The following is a 19423-nucleotide window of genomic DNA, read 5'->3' as shown; positions in this document are numbered from 1 at the left end:
TTTTGTTTGCCATTTCTTGAAAATGGGTTTATTTTCAGGGAAAAAAAAGAAACAAAATGAGATGGAAATGCAGCCATTTGTAAGAAGAAAAAAAGACAAACAAGAGGGGTTGGAACTGCTGGAGAAGTGGTGGAAATATCATTTCCCATAAAGTATACAGAGTTGTAAGTTGTATCCATCAAGCTCCTTTCAAAGCAATCTGGTTTCTCATTAGAGGATTACATGTTCAGTGTTAGGAGCAGAGGGGCTCTCAATATAAGACAAGGAAAAGCCGACATGATGAAAGAGTTCACATTAAAAATAGAATGGAAGGATCTATGTCTATCCATTATTATTTTTTTTTTTGAGGATATTTTCGAATATTCCATTAACTCTCTCTCTCTCTCTCTCTCTCTCTCTCTCTCTCTCACACACACACACACACACACACACACACACACGCGGCGCAAACAGATACATGTACAGCTCATATACATACCAAAAATTCTCCTTAACTTGCCTATAAATATAGCCAGTGAAGTGCCAAGATTCATACCACCCAACCCAAAAGAGAAAAGAAAGAAGAAAACCCATCAAGATAAATCATCTCCCACACCAATGGGAGCCATGAAATCCTATCTTCCAATCCCTATTCTAGCTTTTCTGATACCCCTTTTCGCAGTTCTTACTGTTGCACAAGATTTTGATTTCTTCTACTTTGTTCTGCAGGTGAGTCTCTCCTCTAAACAAGACATATATCCATCCAAATACAACCATTTCTTTCTCCCAAAATTTATCTTGAATTCTACTAAATTCAGATAATATTTATCACTTCATTTTCTTTATACAGTGGCCTGGCTCTTACTGTGACACCAAACAAAGTTGTTGCTACCCCACATCAGGAAAGCCCGCGGAAGATTTCGGCATTCATGGGCTTTGGCCCAATTATAACGACGGATCTTATCCGTCGAATTGCGATCCTGATAGCCCTTTTGATCCCTCAAAGGTACATTTTTTTCCTATTAAAATTAATGGAAAATTTTCATTGTTGGAGTAGATTCAAGTATATATATATATATATATACAGTGTTAATGGACGTGGAGAGCGTTCTTTATATTTAAAATTATCAGAAGAAAATGGAGGATTTTGTTTGGGATTTTTGTTTGCTAGTGGGTGGTTTTTTGTTTGGAATTTTTCTTTTTATCCAATCAATTTGAAGGTTCACTAACAGGATTTTGTGCAATATTTTATGACAGGATAGATGGATTTTTATTAAATACTGGATATCTACGTTTCCTTATTCATGTTCATGTTCTTCTTCTTGATTGGAAATATTATTTTACAAATGGACTTCATTTGAGTCATTTGAGTTAATAATCTGCAAATTTCATAAGAAAATGCAAAAGTTTTTTCTTTTTTCCACCTTTACGAATTCTCTTGTGGGTCTTGTTTTTATAAGAACACCTCCAAATCAAGAGGTACATCGAAATGAGACCAAAATTTCTTAAAAAGAACACTAAATTTCGGAGAGAATCCAAATCGACAAGGCAAAAAAACATTTTACAGTGGATTTCAAGTTTAGGAGAGAGGATTTGATGGGATTTCAGTAATCTCTTTTTGGTAAAATATAACTTTTATTAGCACCCTGTCCTTAATTCGAGATCTTTTATCAACCGTTACAAATCCCAACCAGCTGTTGATGACCAGATACACTTGATGAAGTTAAAAACTTTTAAAAAGAGGGTGACAATATCAAAACATGGGGGGTACAAAGATCAACTTCCCATGCTACTATGTGTGAACTAATTGAGTGATCCTTACGTTATGAAACGGAAAATCTAGTTTTCCGTTTTGTCTCTCCCACGTCACCACGGCAGATGGATGGGCGGTTTGGATCATTTCCAGCCTAAATAGGTTGTTCGCCAAAAAATCATTTCCGTAGGTTGATCCTAACCCTCCAATCTATAGAGGGTTAGTATCAACCCTCTAATATTCAGTCCCTCTATAGATCAGAGGGTTAGGATCAACCTGTGGAAATGAATTTGGGGCACAACATATTTAGGCTGTGACTCATCTAATGGACGGTTTGGATCATCATATGGTGCGGACATATACCTTACTTTTTAATAAAGTGAGGAGTGCCATCATCAAAATAAGGTAGTGGTGATATCATTTCCCCCAAAATAACCCTCATGTTTACGTTAGAGCTTGGGAATAGTGGGAGTATCCTCCCATGCTATTATATTAAATACCGAAAATACCCCTCATGCTTAGCATGTACACATGAAACCATGAAGGGTATTTTTATAATTTATATTTTGCAAGAGTCTAATCGGACCCGGACACTTCCATAGACACAAAATACCATGAAGGGTATTTTCATATATTGCAAGTGACTGTGTCCCATGGGATGGGACTATATCTCCACTGTGTCCATGTCCCACCACCTGAGACTACGAAAAACCTGCAACCTCTGTATATGTCTCGCTCATTTAGATTTGGATCCTTATTGGACCGATTGTTTCTCTCCCGCTGTGGACCCCCAACTTCTGTCTGTCCAACCCATCTAGATTCGGATCCTCGGATCCATGGGCCATCTACTGACCAAATGGTATTTACATGAGGCAGATCATGTGCAGGTATCGGACTTGACTGGAAAAATGAAAGCTGATTGGCCGACGCTCGCTTGTCCTAGCAACAGCGGGTTGAAGTTCTGGTCACACGAATGGAACAAACATGGGACCTGCTCAGAATCCGTCCTCGATCAACACGGATACTTCCAAGCAGCACTCAACCTGAAGAAACAAGTAGATCTCCTCCAAATTCTTCAGAATGCAGGTATGAAAGACGACCCAATTCCAGAAACTGTGTGTATTGTTGTTGAAGTATAACTCCAACAGCTTAAGCTTTTGGAGTAATAGGTTGTTTCACATGGTATCAGACCTATTGACTCACGGCAGGTCCTGGGTTCAAAACGCATTAACTCCTTGATATTAAAAAAGAAAATGTTATCAGCACAACCGTATTTTGTTATTTTCACAAAACCAGCTGTCTGTTCTTTAATTGGCTCCTGAGAGCTTTTTAATATAATAACCTTTTGATAGCTCTTTAAATACTAAAAGACAAGATGGTTTGTGAAAATATCAAAATAAGGTTTGTGCTAATATCATTTCCCTATTAAAAAATCACTGGTATGGCCAACCCAAAAGCGGGGCCAATATGCTACGTGAGGGGGAGTGTTAAGTATAAAGTTTAAGCTTTCTGAGTAATTGCTTGTTTCTCAATGGTTTCCAATGTGCTAAGTTTCCGACTTTTCGCTATTTTGTCCAGGAATCAACCCAGATGGACAGTTTTACAGTCTAGAGAGCGTAAGTGGTGCCATAAAAGACGCAACTGGTTACACTCCAGGAATACAGTGCAATGCCGACGAAGAGGGTAATAATCAATTGTATCAGATTTACCTATGTGTGGACACTTCAGGCTCGAACATCATCGAGTGCCCCGTGCTACCAAGAGGGGGGTGTTCTTCAAAGATTGAGTTCCCTTCCTTTTAAGTGTAGATAAATTAGATAACTCTTTGCTGTTTTGAAACTTTCACCTCACCATTGTTGGTTTTCTTGATCTTGTTTCGGATTGAGGCAAACCACCATTGCCGGTGCGAATAAATATATGAAATTATGCATTTTTAATTTATAAGAACATAAAAGAGAATGGCTAATCAAATGTAATGGCATGTCCATTGGAAGATAGAAAAGCTGATCTGCATACATGATGAATATATGAAATTATGCATCTTTCATTGATAAGAACATAAAAGGCAATGCATAATAAAAAGTAATGGTGCATCTATTGGATGGTAGAAATCAAACTTTCATCAAGTGTTTCAAAACTCGGACTCTGACAAAAACTTGGCCAAGGTAAAAGGTAGTCTGACTTGGGTGAATCAATGATTGACGCAGTCAATTTTGATTAACTGGGACGATTCATAGGAGTTTTGAATGACTTGATAGGACAAAACTCATATTCGGACAAGAACTAGGCCAAGCTAAAAGTGAGCTAAGTCGGGCGAGTCTGCATATTTTCCCTAGGTGGCAAAGTAGGAATATCATGCCCATGGATTCATAGATCCAAAGGGGTAAGAAGATATGATATTCTAGGTCTTTGTAGGATTGATAAAAAGTCCAGAGAACAATTTGAAATGGAAATAAAGAAAAAATTTCTGGTAATAAAAACAGAAATGCCTGAATTGCGCAAGAAGTTCTTTCCATTAAAACGCCGTGCGACTCGGAGGACATAAGACCCTTAAAATGTTCCTACATGATGTGTGTGTGTGTGTGTGGTGGGGGGGGAGGACAGTACTTTTATAAGAAAGATGAAATCAAAGGTAGGTTTGACTAAGAAACTAGAGTACCAAGATATGGACATAGACAGCTAGAGGTGAGATGTGAAGGTATTTCCCAGAATCTAAGACACGATATGCATATGGGTATTACATCTATAGTATATTATAAAAGAAGGCCCTCTTAATTTTTAGAGGGGCTAAGTTTCCTTGTTAAGGTACCCTATTACTCTGTCTCATGCGTTCATATCGCCGCACGTACGCAAATCATAAATCAAAAAATGAGAAAACTCAGCTATATTTTATATTGATTTTAACGAATACAACACTCACATATTCAAATTTAAATTGCAAATATATAATAACGCTAGAAAACAATGAGCATTAAAGTAAATTCAACAAGCGTCGTGTTTTTTCTTCTTTAAGTAGACAAGCACCCAAACCCCTATAAAACAACCCAAAAACCCAACAGAGGAGACCCAAAAGAAGAATAAAAATGTGTCGTGATTGAAGCATGATAGTTAATTAGAAAGAAAAATAAATGTTCATGCAGAATAGGTAACTGTGTGTCATACTGTTGTGCATGCTATGTCATGCCTACGCAAGTATCAATGCACGATCCATAGAGCTGGTGAGATCAATCGACACAAAAATAAGATTAACACTTCACAGAAACAATATTTTCAAATTCCATTCATTTTTTTAGAAGTCCCACAAAAAGTATCAGTCGATACAAAGATGTGCGCTCGATAGTGTTCTTTTAGTTGCCCTGTACAAAAAACTATAGAATCATCCAGTACATGTATTATTCATCCAAAAAATGTGGCATCAAATACAAAGCATGTTGTAATTTGAGGTACCCCAAATGTACCAGAAATCCGATATTTCAATGTTCTAACAAAGATTGGGAAGACTGGATGAATTTACATACAAACACTTCCAGGCTAAATTAGGAATTACAAAACATGAGAATGATCCTAATATATTCAACTAAAGTGAATAGAAAGATTTTTCCTTTGAACCATTCAAAAAATAATAATAATAATAATAAGATTTTTCCATCGAGGTTCTTCATGAGTGGATGAATAGCTGCACCACTACCCAGTACATGTGGGATACACACGTCAAATGATGCCTTCAGGATGTGCCTATTCTCAACCAGCCAGTGGTGGTGATTTGGCACTTATTATGATAAGCTATCTCACACACAAATCGGATGCCTGTGGTGCAAAAGCATTGAATGCCCACAAGAAAGAAAACAGAGTAGGATCGCATATGATGGTGTGAAATTGTTTCCAACATATTTTTTTAGTATTTCAACCTATGTTTTAATGAAAAATGAATGATCACGGTTAGGAGAAAAATAAATCCATTAAAAATGTACAAATTACAAGTTAATGAAAGTCGGATTTCGTTTCAGAATAACATTAGAAGAAATTAAATGAAATAAGAGAGAGAGAGAGAGAGAGAGAGAGAGAGAGTGAAAACAACAAACAATTCTTCAAAATATTTCAGAAATCCAACATGAAAACATTTTTAAGCGTGTATGTAGTAATGCAAGTGACATAGCAGATAACCATGTGAGGGAAGCACTAGAAAAAGAAAGCTTAAATGTGGATCAAATCCTTCACCTTGTCGATTGGTTTCTCCTATGAAGTATTAGAGAGATGAAATCTTGTACTGGGGCCATCTCATCCCCTGTGTGGAAACGAATGCACCCTCCAGATAAGTAACGCAAAAGACTGCATAACTGTTAGCACTTAGAAGCAAACACTCCAAAAAAGTAACAAGAAACCATGGTTTTAAATTTCAACCGAAATCCGAAATTGGTGTGGACCGAAACCGAAATTCGCTGAAATTCCAAATTTCGCCAATTACCAAATTTCGGGAATTTCGGTCCGAAATTTCGTTTTAATGGCATTTTTTTAATTAAAAATTGTAACAAAATTTCGAAATTTCAAACCCAAATTTCAAAGATTAATACCAAATTTCGGATTTCGGTGGGGTCTGAAATAGGTACCGAAACCAAAATTTTAAACCTTGCAAGAAACCACAATCACAAAATATGAAAATCAGTACAATATTGTATAAGCTGCCTTGCAAACAAGTTGTTACTTGGATGTCAACTACTAACATATTGCAATAAAAAAAAGAGAAGTATGAGACAAAAAAATTGCATCTTTCACCACCAAAAAATGGTCTTGATTTCCATCAACTGAAACTGATACAGAACAGGGAAATCGCAGTAACGCACTACATGAATGCCACCCTCTCTACCCAGATCAGAACATTCTTTAAGACCCAAAAAGACATCTATCTTCTACAATTCACTTTTTCAAAAGCAGATCCCCAAGAGGAATAACATAAAATACTTCTAGGCTACAAAACTGAGATGTTGATGCATGGATGACTCCACAAAACCCTCCTCTTCTTATTTTTCTTCTGCTAAAAACCATATATAAAGGTAAGCATATTGAGTCCTGCAATCAAACAGATGCTACTTGCTTCTGTGCAAATGAAACACCCTTTTCAATGCTGGCCTTGAGCTCAGGTTTTAAGGCCTCTAAGGCTTTCGCCTCAAACTCAGTCAGCCCCTGAAGGTCAGCAGATATCACAGCTTCCACACCTTTCTTCCCGAGCTTAACCCTCGATGCGAAAAATGGAAGCTCTGTCAGCTCTGATTGAACATATGAGCACTCGTACACATCATCGTCTCCATCCAGGGCACGAAGAGACGATTCTACAAATCTTGCTGCCGCATATGCCATTGAGAGTGTAGCAGATCCTGCACCTGCTTTTGCCTCAACAACCTCCGTCCCTGCATTTTGAATTTTCACAGTAAGCTCTTCCACCTCTTCGGCTGAGAAGCTGACAGATGGTTTCGTTTTTGACAGCAATGGTAAAATAGTGATCCCAGCATGCCCACCCACAACTGGGACATCCACATCAATGAGCTTTAGGTTCTTCCGCTGAGCAACAAATGTGTTTGCCCTCACAACATCTAGAGTTGAAACACCGAAAAGCTTCTTTGGGTCATACACACCCTTCTGCTTGAGAACCTCTGCTGCTATTGGCATTGTAGAATTAACTGGGTTGCTGATGATTTGGATGAACGCATCCGGGCAATTATCTGCAGTGGCCTCGACCAGTGTCCTGACAATATTGGCATTGATGTTGAAGAGGTCATCTCGAGTCATGCCAGGTTTTCTAGGAACCCCAGCCGGAATGACAACTACGTCCACACCTTTCAGGCAATTTCCTAACTCAGAAGGCCCAGTGAAAGCCAAAACCTGTGAGGGAGTATTGCAGTGGCTTAGATCAGCGGCAACTCCCTTCACATTTGCAATATCGTAAAGATGCAGAGCTGACACCAACGGAGACATTTTGATCAGAAGTGCTAGGGGTTGACCAATCCCTCCTGCAGCCCCTAGAACAGCCACCTTAAAAGATGAAGCCCTGGGTTGGAGACAATTTTCAGGTCTCTGCTTTTGTTTGGCTGCTCTTGGCACAAATGATCCTCGAAGAGCAGCATTGCTTTCCTTGCTCAGGAAGGATGTCTCTGATTCACAGATTATCGAATCCGCTGCTTTGAGGCCACTGAAAGTTTTAAGATAGTTTGAAGAATTGAACCTCACAAACACGGGCTTGGATTTCAATCCTGAGAAGGCATGGGAATCATAGGAAGCTACTGAACCAATAGCAAAAGATGCTGCTGCTGTTGTTGCCATATTTCAATCTGAAATGAATCACCAGAATAAAATCGACGCCCGACCTGGAGACAAGAAATTCAGAGTCTAAGATACAGTTGGGTTGGTCAATCTCTAGGTACACCAGAAAGGAAAAAAATATCTTTGAAAACCAGAAGAAAGAAAGAATGAAATATTTGCTCACATTCCGAAATCATAAAAACAAACAAAAGTTTACCCACTTGACCATGGTGAAAACAATCACCCCACACTAATATGATATCTGCTGAGAAACTGAGGTATTGCTATCATAGAGTATTTCAGAATTTGTCTGCTACTTGGGATCACATGGAGGGCCAAATGACCAAAAAAATCAACGGAGCCCAAATGTACGGTACGTAATAATATATCATACAAGGCCAAGTAGGGCCCACATATACAGTCATGCTTTTGCTGTTTCTCTTTTTGGCATTATTTTCCTATTTTATCAATATTTTTTTTGAATGGTTATTTTTATTAATATTTTTTAGATTTATTTACTGTATTAAAAATTTTCAAAATGAGCACAGCAGGTGAAATTAGAAATTTAGAGTATCCATGCAATTTTCGTACAGAGGTAAAGGCAGCCTCAGATGGTTGGTACAAAAGAGACACAAAGAACAGTTTCGAAGATTGCAGAGACTACTTAACTAACTATTATGCAATGCGCAATGAAAGCAATCAATAGAAAAAGGGATTAAAACGAGTTTGATTTGAGTAGCATTTCTGAAAATGGAGAGACAAAAGATCATGAAAATAAGCCACTAAATATAATAGAAAGTTTAGGTGTCGAACGAATCTCATTTCCAGCCTTAAGCGGCGATATTATTGTTTCATTATTTTCCAATACTTTCTGTACTTTTCTTTTTCTTGCTTACCTACAAAGCGTCTAGCTCCCGGAGATATTCAACTGATAACTTGTTCTCAAGTTCTTGATCAAACAGATCTAGAACTTTAATAGCAAACCGAGTATAATGTGAGAATTACACCAGAACCGACTAGCTTTCAAATTACCGTTCTCAGATCCTATAGTTTCTTATACACTCCAAAGCCCAATTTCTGAGTTCAACCACCGTAATTCGGATATACATTGATTCTTGGAACAGAGATTTACAGACTCTCGAATAGCTTCTTGGAATTCTGAACTCCTAGTTCAGATCTAAGAGTTGCTATAGGTTCCACTTCTCCAATTAACATACGAGTTACTTCTCTCGCGTTTAATAGAAGCTTTTGTTTTTCCTAGAGATAAGTCAGTGTGTCTTTCACTTCAGCAGAACAGTGATGTTTCCAAATCTTAAAGGCTGACAATGTTTGCCAATTCCTTGGTAGGAAAAAATTCTTTTCAGCTGATCCACATCAAAAGTGGTACCAGAGCCATTTTTGGAAAAAAAAATTCTTTCTTTCCTCAATCCTGCTACTAAACTCACTAGCTGAACGTCCATCATTTGATCCATTACTCCAAATCTAAATATCTTAATTCTACTCCAGATCTCCTATTCATAATCTTGCTCGATCCCTCTTCCTCAAGACTTCCTAGAGTTCTTAAAGTTCGAAACTTCCTGAAAAACAAGACCCCTCACCTCTATTTATAGAGGGAGGTAGGGGCCTTGAACAGATCTCGTATTGCCAGCTGTCCCTCATGCTAGTTCATGGCCTAGCTGATGTGGCATGCCAAGTGGCAACATAGGAGATAGACCAATGGTTGTGGTCCCCTTGCTCAATGTGTTCCCCTAATCCAAGTGTAACATGGAGAAATGTTTGATAGTTGTAGGAATGCCGTCCCCCAAGCCATGTGCCAAACGGACAGAGGATTGATTGTTGTGGTCCCCTCCTTGACACATTAGCACATTATTGCAATACCCCCAACTCACAACATTGTTACATTTGTACCCCTATTACAAATCAACCTAAGAATACACTCTAAATTGTCCTTGGTTATTAACAAAATGCCACCAACACTTCTCTTCAAGCGTTTCCCTTCAATCCTTCAGATCTTCTCAAGACTAAGAGTGCTCTATCTGACTCATGAACTCTTTTTCTTTCTGTTCTGCCTTGTCTGGGTCCAAATCCTCATCAGATACTACCCCAGAAGACAAGCAACTCTTCTTCCACTGAGTCAATTTGCTCCCCATTCTTTCCACCATGGAACCCGACAATGTCTTCAATGGAATGCCCAACCCAAGTGGTGAGCAAGATGGAGAATATGGAGACTATCCATTATATTAACAAAAGCAACTTCAAGAAGCCCAACTGCTCCTCCTCTGCTTTGATTCCCACAACATTACTTTTACCATATTAACTTCCAATCCCAAGGCTGGCTCAAATCATCTAAGGGTGCTCATTAGGTTCCTAATTTGCTCTTCTATGTCCTCATCCAGAATTAACATGTCACCATGGTTTAAAATTTCGGTTTCGGTACCGGTTTCGGACCCCTGAAATTTCAAAATTTCGACCAAAATTTCGATTTCGGTCGAAATCCGGTACAACAAAGAAAAGACTATTTTATTCAATATTAAATTTCGGCCAAAATTTCAGTAATTTCGGTCGAAATTTCGGTGAAATATTAAATTAATTTTTAAAAAACAGGTTTTTTGGGTGAAATTTCGGCCGAAATAAAATACCGTTTCAGGTTTTCGTCATTTCGGTGTCGGTCTCCACCGAAATCCGAAATTTCGGTCCGCAATTTCGGATTTCGGTCTAAATTTAAAACCATGCATGTCACCAGTAAACTTTTACTGAAGAAGGAAAATGGATTGACCAAGACCAGCCACAAGGAAACCTTATCTAAAACATGTCATCAGTCAACTGAAGATGGAAAATGGATTGACTGATACCAGCCACAAGGAAACCTTATTTAAAAATCCTTCAAAAAAATATAATTAAAAGCTCCAGTTATGACTTCTAATTTAGCTTCAACAAAGAAAATGGAAATTTTACATAATACAGCTGAAATATACAAATGTAAAGCTCAAGACATAAGAAATCATCAAGATACATTATTTCAGCATTTCATTTCATTTTAGACACATAAGAATTCAAGCATCCAAATCCAGACTCAGAAGAAAGTAACCCGATGAAAAAGAAACACACATTGAGCTTCTAAACTTCAGTCACATAAAATTTAAAGATCTACATTCAATCAAATGACAGAGAAATTCCAAAACAAGCTATAAAACTCAGAATACCAGAATTCAACCATAGTTTATAAAATCCAGCACTTCATTTTGTCTTCACCTATGAAATTGCTTTTCTGTGATCAAACTTAAGAACAAGAGAATACCTAAAAAAGAAAAGTAAAAAATGAAGCTTCTATTTATTTTCAGTTCCATTCACTTGAAATTCACATATCTAAATCCAGAATCCAGATAATCGAGGGTATTCCAACAAAAAACCCCATAAACCAGCCATCGTTAAAATCATAGAGCGAAAAAATCAGAATAACCACTGGTAGGGATATGGATGCCGATATAGATGGAGTCACGCTCAGTAAAGAGAGTTGTAGATACATAGAACAGGAGAAGAATACGATCAACTTAACAATCCAATAGGGGCGCTACTTATATAATAACAGCAGGCATAAAATCCCTATCATGCACTTATTAGCCTGAACAATAGGGCACGCAACAGCGCCCTATTAGTTAGGCACAGTTAAAGATGTAGCTTGAATCCAGATCTAAGGACTAATAACATACATGAGCTGTAGATCTCAGCACGTCAAAATGCTACCAAGATCTTCAAAAGCCTTAATTTAATTTCATTTTCAGATAGCTAAGGGTTCGAGGCAGCAGATCCACAACTCAGAATTAAAATTTTACGACAAATAGCCAAAAAATCAAGTTGTAGCCTCAATTTGTCACCCAAAAATCACAGATCCGAACACAGAGAAATTACAAAAAATAAATTAAAGTACGAAGGAGCTATAGAACTCGGCACACCAGATTTCTATAAAAATCTACAAATCCAGCATCGCAATTCATCAAAATCAAAAAATCAAGCACTAGATTTCATCACAGAGTTAAAGCATCCGAATCCAGACGGCAGACCTCGTAAATTTTGCCCTAAAAACTAAGCACATGAAATTCACGGATCTGAAAACGTAGAAATTAGAAAAGAAACTCTACAAAACAAGCTGAAGACCACGGCGTAACAAAATTCTATCAAATCTAAAAAATCCGGCGCTTAAAATCCATACAAAATATACAAATCAAGCATTTCATTACATATTCAGTTATACAAGACATTAAAAATCCGAATTCAAAGCTTAGAAGAACAAAATCTTACCAAAAAAGTCAAGATTCTACAGCTCCAATTCCAATCACGTGAAATTCACAGATTTAAATCCAGATCTGAGAATGAGAGCTCCTATTTTCAGCTCCAGAAAAAAAAAAGAAAAAAAAGAAAGAGAGAACAAGTGAGAAATGAGTTGAATTCTAGGCCTTTTAACGCTGTCTGTGTATCCCGCCTTTTGTCCAGAAGTGCAGATGAATCCCATGGAACCTTGGCCTTAAATACATCGCCCCACACCCACTGAGGAATATTCCTTTCAAATGCCGCATCTGGACCGTGCGTATGGATTTCAATCTAACGGCTCAAATCACGTTACAAGATCAACGAGATGGCACGTGAAGATGATCAAAAATCTAGCCCATTTCCATTGGCCCCACGTTGATTGGATGTCAAGGAAAAGCTGAGCCGTTTGATTTTCTGACTTTTATCTTATTGAAAGGATCAAATGGCTCAAATGCGTATCGTTAAGTGGGGCCCGAATAATAAAAAAGAACTAGTGGTCCCCCCACCTGTTCATTGATGGAAGCCATTCGTTGTGGGTCCCGTAAACAAACAAAAATACGCACGTGCCCATTCAACGGCTCAAATTGATTGTCACCAAATCCATATTTTAGACAAAGGTTTAGGCCTGACAATGATGAAAGATATTTTTAGGGAAATGATATCAGCACAACCATATTTTGATTTTTTTTTGTGCCTTTTGTATTTAAAAAGCTCTCATGACTTTTAGGGGAATCATATTCCCCCACCCCTAAACGGATAAAATCCCCACTTTAACGGTTTCTATGAGAATGGTTCACTGCTTGAGGATAAATTCACCCCCTCTACCTTTAAAACTTAACGAATAACGTTAAAATGAGGGATTTTTATCCAGGGGGATATCATTTCCCTATTTTTATATTAATTAATAACTATCTCTTTCCAGACTCGTTTGGTTAATGTGAACGAGAGAACTGCACTAAAAAATGACCACTTATTACAACTTTTAAAATGTCAAATCGACTTGCCTTTGGCTGTCAATTCTATCTAATTTATTTGATTTCTTTTTTTATCAACCACTAGCACCTCGTGGGAGGGTTGCAATACCCGACCCGACCCGCATGGACCTAACCCGAAATCATGGGTCCTGTGTTGGGTAGGGTTTTAGGTTGAAAAATCCGACCCAATATTAGGTCGGGTAGAGTTTATGGACAGAAACCTGAAGCCCAAAAGCCGACCGGGCTCTTATAGGTGTATTGTGAGTCTTAACTATCCCTTGAGTAACATGGCAAATTATTTTCTAATGTATTGATATAATTGTTTTCATTGGGTTGATATTGTTTGTGATTTGAAAAAAAGTTTCGTTATTAAATTTATGCCCTTGATGAAACAAATTTATAAATTTTTATTGTGAAAATTTATAGATTTTTATTATGAAAATTTGTCGTTTTCTACAATCTTTGAAATTAGTCATTATCTTACACCACATAATAAAAATCCAACCTCACCCGAACCAACCCGAGAAACTATCTTTGGTAGGTAGGGTTAGGTTTATGAATCTAGGATTTTCTAAAAGAAAACTAAATCTGATTTTACTTGAGCTAATTTCTCGAGTAGGGTAGGGTTCTGGAAAATCCGACCCGACCAACCCGAGTTGCAACCCTAGCCTATGGGTAGTCAATTTCTCTATTTTATTTCTTTTAGTTTATTTTGTTTTAATAACCCCCTCTTTTTTCTCTTGGGTCGTCTCCTTTTCTCTCCATGTAAATACTTAAATAAAGAGACTGAAGAAAAAAGAACATGGAGAGGAGGAAGAGGAAAAAAAGAGGCTGCAGAATGGGCGCCGAAAAAAAGGAAGGTTTTTAAAAAATGAAAAAGAAGAAGAAGAAAAGAAGAATCAATGCTTGAAAAAATGGAAGAAGAGAGCAAGTCAAAGAAGAAGAATCGGCTCGGTATCATCTCGATCTGACTCTGGATCATCTAAGTCTGACCCGGGATCATCTCGGTCTAACCCAGGGTCTTTGCTTGTCTAGGTCTAACATGGGATTATCATGGTCAAACTCGAGATCATCTCAGTGACTCGGGTCACTGACCCCGAGTCGGGCCGAGATGATTCCGAGTTTGACCAATTCTAAATGTCATCCATTTTTTTGCCATCAATTTCTTTTTTCCCTTGTTCTTATTCTATTACATTTTTTCCGGTGCTGATTCTTATTTTTCCTTTCACTTCATCCCTTCTTCTTCTTCTTCATCTTCTTCCTCTCTCAAGCAACAATGATGAACGGGCAAAAAAAATAGAGAATGCATGGAAGATGACATTTTTATATGCTTTCTTTGCACTTAAGGGTTAAATTGTCTTTTGGACTATAATGGACCCAAATTCAACAACCGCCTTTGTCTGCGGACAATTTTCAAAAATTTGACTCTTCTACTGAGTTTTTCCTTTCAAATAGGTCGATGATAAATTCACACCCCTCTAGGATAATTCGCACCATTTTAAAGTGAAAAAGCATTTGCCACATCAATTCACGGTAAAGGGGGGCGAATTATTCTATGGGGTGCCAATTTACTCTCATCCCACAGAAGAGATATTCCTCTTTGAAAAAAAAAAAAAAAAAGAAGAAGATTTTATACGTTGCGTGCCCATGAAAGATTCCATATATTTGGGATTGAGCCTGGTCAAGGCTTTGTTCTTCAAACCTCCCAGCTTACCTAACAAAAAAAGATTCCATTTATTTCCGGATGCAATGTGGGGCCAGTTTAAAGAATGACCCAAGCCGTCCATTGTTGGGCACAGTCTAAATAGGCGGTACTCGGTAAATCATCTTCAGAGTACGAGGACCCTCTATACAATGACATGTACAGGGACTGCACATTATAAAACCCTGTACATGAGGGTTAAGATCGTCCAATGGAGATGATTTACGGGATAAACAGTTCGGATCATCCTTTAAGTGGGCCCAAAAAATACAGGACTTTGATTTCTCCCTCTTTGACTTCTTCCTACTCTCTCTCCCCTCTTAACTTCTCTTCTGTATCTTTCCAATGTAAATCCAAAGTAAAAAGAAAAAGAAAAAAGGAAAGGTTCCCTTCCTCTTCTTCTTCAAAACAAAGATTTAAAAGAGATAAAAGGGCTCCACCCACTCTCCTTGTATTTCTCTAGTCTCTACAAGTAAAAGGAAAAAGAACTCCTTTTTCTCATTCTTCTCTTCCAACAAAAGACAAGAAAGTATCTACATATTTCACCATTTTTTCTTCTTCTTCTTTTTATAAAATAGCTCAATGATTTTCGTGTAGGGCTTCTGCTGCCCACCCTATTTCACTTCTCCATACATTTGTGACCCCACTTTGGCCACAACTTAGATATTAAAATCACACTTTTGAAGATAATAGGTCCTTTTCTTTTAATCCCAATATCAATTACTCTCTCAAATGAAAAACCATCTCTTAAATTACTCAATTTCAATTATAGAGATCTCTTTGAGAGTCCTCTATCTCAAAACATAATTTGAAATCTAAAATTAAAGCGTAATTCCCCTGAACATAAAAACTATCATGAAGACTAATACTGTCACTTCTATAGTACATATGAATGCTTAATTAACAACCGCATTGTATTTAAATACCTTTTTATAAACTCTAGTCACAAAAAAAGAAAAGTTGTTAATGAAATTGAAAACCATCCCTGACTCACTACTCCTACGCTTAGACAAAACTCCATTCACTACATCACCAATTACTCACACTACTATTATCCAATCACATCATGTTACCACATTCATCTAATCACTCACTGTCACTACTGCCCTTTAGCTGTCAACTTTCTCTTAAATAAACTATAAAGATTGTAGCAGGATCAACTCATAGAATTTTACTCAAATTTCTCTGACTCGGTGTTTATCATTCAAGTGGCATCTCTATTAACATTTTAGTTTCACCTATAATCTCATCCTCTAATTTGCAAAACATACAATTTTTGGGTAGAAAAATAAGATTTTACAAGAAATGAGTTCGGTTATTCTCTCTGACACCATGGTCGTAGGGCGGAGAGACGTCTGCAAGCATCGTGGCAGCTAGCTATCTGTTGACTTTCAGGATTGTGGGTCACTCTAGGGAAGTCTAGCGGATTGTAGGTCACTCTGAGAATGCATGGGACTAGTCAAGCAGGAATTTCAATAGGGAATTTAATTAGAGTAACAGGGGCTTTGAAGTTTTGCGTTAGTCGTGAAGAAACAAGGGACTATAAAATCTTTAAAAAATTGACATTCTAAATTTTCACCATTAGCGAGATTGTGGGCCCCAATTGTGGATCCAAATAAATAAATATTGTGGGATACACTAAAGTGGGTCGAACTTCCAATGCGGGCCTAATATTCAATTAATCAAGGTTAACATCGAAGATAAGGGCATTTTGGTTATTTTCTATGTTAAAAGGGTATTTTAGGACTTAATGATTTCTATGATTTTGTTGTACGTTGATTATTTTATGACATAAGGGTATTTTTGTCATTTTGCATGACATAATTTATTTAGAATTTTTTCTTTTCTATAATTTTCCATGAGATAAGGGTATTTTAGTTACTTTCATAGATAGGACTATTTTAAATTTTTTCCTGCTTTAAACATTTTATTTATCTTTCCTTTTTTTTTTCTCATTTTTCCATACGATAAGGATATTCTGGACATTTAACAGGAGATAAGGGCATTTTGGTCATTTTTCAATGCATTCTGGTATTTTAGGATTGTTTTTCATTTTTCTTATTTTACACAAGATAAGGGCACTATAGACTACAGTTATTTTCTATGAGATAATGGGATTTTGGTCATTTTCCATGACATATGAGCATTTCATGATTTTAGAAACTCTAGAATTTTGTTTTAATTTTTTCTATTTTTGTTATTTTCAATGAGATATGGGTATTTTCGTCGTTTTTCTATGACATAAGAGTATTTTAGGATTGTTTCCTTTTTTTAGTGTATTTTTTTTCTATTTTTTTCCACCTGATAAGGGTGTTGGGGTCATTTTTCATGTTTATTTGATGATTTTTTTTTCTTTTTTGAATTTTTTCATATTTTCATGAGATAAGGGCATATTGATCAGCCATTTCAAAAAAAAAGAAGGGCATATTGATCATTTTTCGGAGAGAGGAAAGAGCCACTGATTAGTACTTTCAAGTTCTACTTGTTTGTGAAGGATTCTATTGAGCGTTTAGCAAGAGAATTATTTTTTGGTGGAGTCTCCGAGTTAAATCCAGGACCTCTTGACTAACTTGGAATTTTGGAGTGGAGGCTAAAATTCGGGTGCGACTATGCCACTGCTACTCAAATCCTCCAGAGTTCCTCAAAGTCCAAGGCGACTACACCCAACGGTATTTGGGTTATCTTAGTAAACACATGATTTTTTCCCCTGAAAACTGTCACTAAAATTAGAGGTGAAAGGGCTCTCCCATTGGCTTCACATCACCATCAAGTTTGACTTTTTAGGCGTTATGAATGCATGATGGTGATGTGTTGTCACTAGGAGAGCCCTTTCAACTCTTTTTTGCAAGGGCTCCCTTCAGTCTAGAATTCCTCTAAAGGGTCTGTCAGAGGGTGGAAAACTCATTTTTTGAAGAAAAAAAAAATCCCTAGCTAGATAAATCGTTCTTCCAAATCTTTTCTATTAGTGCTATTGAAATGGAAAAAAAAGTTTGGCCTACAATTTTTTTAATCTCATCAGAATTTATTTTTCTTTTAAAAAAAATAAAATTGGTAAGAGATTGAGTCTAAACTCAAAAAGCTATTAGCCACGTGATGGACAAAGACCTAATTGGATCTCATGGTTATTGCTTCATGGAGATTTGATAGCCTTTTAAGAAAATGTGGAAGAAGGTGAAGGAGAAGATTACTTGGAGACATGAGAAAGGAATATCCTAATCTAATCTAATCAAACTGATAATCTAATCTTTTGATGATTCAAGGGTTTGAGATATCTCACACTATAACAACTTAACTAAGCAAAGTTGCAACAAAATCACCCATCAACAAACTCAGCAAGTAACTGAGTCGCAAACACAGCCCACTTTTCCAACCATATAGCTACAACATTTCAATCATAACAAGAAGAGTCTAAAGGACCATTGCATTGCATAAATAAAGAAGAGGAGAAACTCCCAATCTTAATCCTACTTATTATAATAAATAGTAGGCATAGGGATATGGATTATTCATTGACCATTGTAGCAACAACATCCATTTTTGCATGGGCTCCCCCAGCAATCATCTATTACGCATTCCCCTGTGGCGAAGATAAATTTTTTGCACGCGTCATAGCAATCAAACTCCGGCTCACATTCACCAATGCATTTGAACGGTTTCAGAGCTATCACTTTTTCAACTGCATGCATAGTCCAAAGAAAAGAATAAACTTAAAACTTGTTAGAAGAGAGAGAGAGAGAGAGAACCTGACATAGAAGATGTGATAAAAAGTATGAGCATAATGACAACAAAGAGTCGCTTCATTAATCCAAAGGAGGCCATTTTCAGATTCAATTGCTCTGAACAAATAACCTACTGATTTGGGGTGAGGAGGGTGTTTGAGAGATTTTTATAGCTGAGGATGGGGTTTAAGGATTTGCCATTAAAAATTATGCTAGTTAGAGAGAACCACACGATTGACCATATATTTATAGATATCTTTGGTTTGAATGGTGGGAGGGATTTCCTTTGAAAATGAGGCTACCTCATTTCTAGATCCAAATTTCCAAACTTATCTAATATCCAGAACCACTTTCTTTAAGAGTATTGCTAGCTAAACCGGTTTCACAGCCCAGCAAAATTCATAAAAAGTGAATTTTTAGCTTCCACTCCGAAAGCCCTTATTTCATAAAAAGTGAGCAAAATTCCCATATTATTGCAATATGATCCACTTACATGCATGGTCTAATCCATTTATTTATTAGTCCCCCGACCATAGGTAAGCTCATAACATTTGTTTATTTTGGACCCACAACTGATCCCACGAATTCACCGAACAAGGATAAACAGTTAAAAGTGGAATGTAAAACCATTTTGGACTTTAAAGCCTCCAATTTTCTTACTAATAACCAAGGTTTAAAATTTCGGTTTTGGTAC

General features: G+C 37.1%; 2 protein-coding genes across 3 annotated transcripts; one reads left to right on the top strand and one right to left on the bottom strand.

The window, feature by feature from the left end:
* Positions 1-455: 455 nt before the first annotated feature.
* On the top strand, positions 456-3796 carry LOC143848501 (extracellular ribonuclease LE-like). Its single transcript, XM_077357457.1, has 4 exons — positions 456-708; positions 830-985; positions 2620-2818; positions 3311-3796. The coding sequence occupies exons 1-4, from the start codon at positions 598-600 to the stop codon at positions 3532-3534; spliced, it is 690 nt and encodes a 229-aa protein (XP_077213572.1). The 5' UTR covers positions 456-597; the 3' UTR covers positions 3535-3796.
* A 2589-nt stretch (positions 3797-6385) lies between these two features.
* On the bottom strand, positions 6386-12537 carry LOC143848283 (malate dehydrogenase, chloroplastic-like). Of its 2 annotated transcripts, none has more exons than XM_077357184.1 (2): positions 12326-12537; positions 6386-8091 (listed from the first exon to the last, which is right to left on the bottom strand). In XM_077357184.1, exon 2 carries the CDS (start codon positions 8045-8047, stop codon positions 6806-6808), a length of 1242 nt encoding a protein of 413 aa, XP_077213299.1. In that variant the 5' UTR covers positions 8048-8091; positions 12326-12537; the 3' UTR covers positions 6386-6805. The 2 variants fall into 2 exon arrangements, with proteins under 2 accessions (XP_077213299.1, XP_077213301.1); XM_077357186.1 differs by lacking the exon at positions 12326-12537 and adding an exon at positions 11737-12217.
* Positions 12538-19423: the final 6886 nt, after the last annotated feature.

Source organism: Tasmannia lanceolata, unplaced genomic scaffold, assembly GCF_043159265.1.
Source record: "Tasmannia lanceolata isolate RefF3 unplaced genomic scaffold, GAP_Taslan_0.1 ptg000016l, whole genome shotgun sequence".
Classification (NCBI taxonomy): Eukaryota; Viridiplantae; Streptophyta; class Magnoliopsida; order Canellales; family Winteraceae; genus Tasmannia; species Tasmannia lanceolata.
The sequence above is the reverse complement of the archived record's forward strand: the minus strand, read 5'-3'. Positions and strand labels throughout refer to the sequence as shown.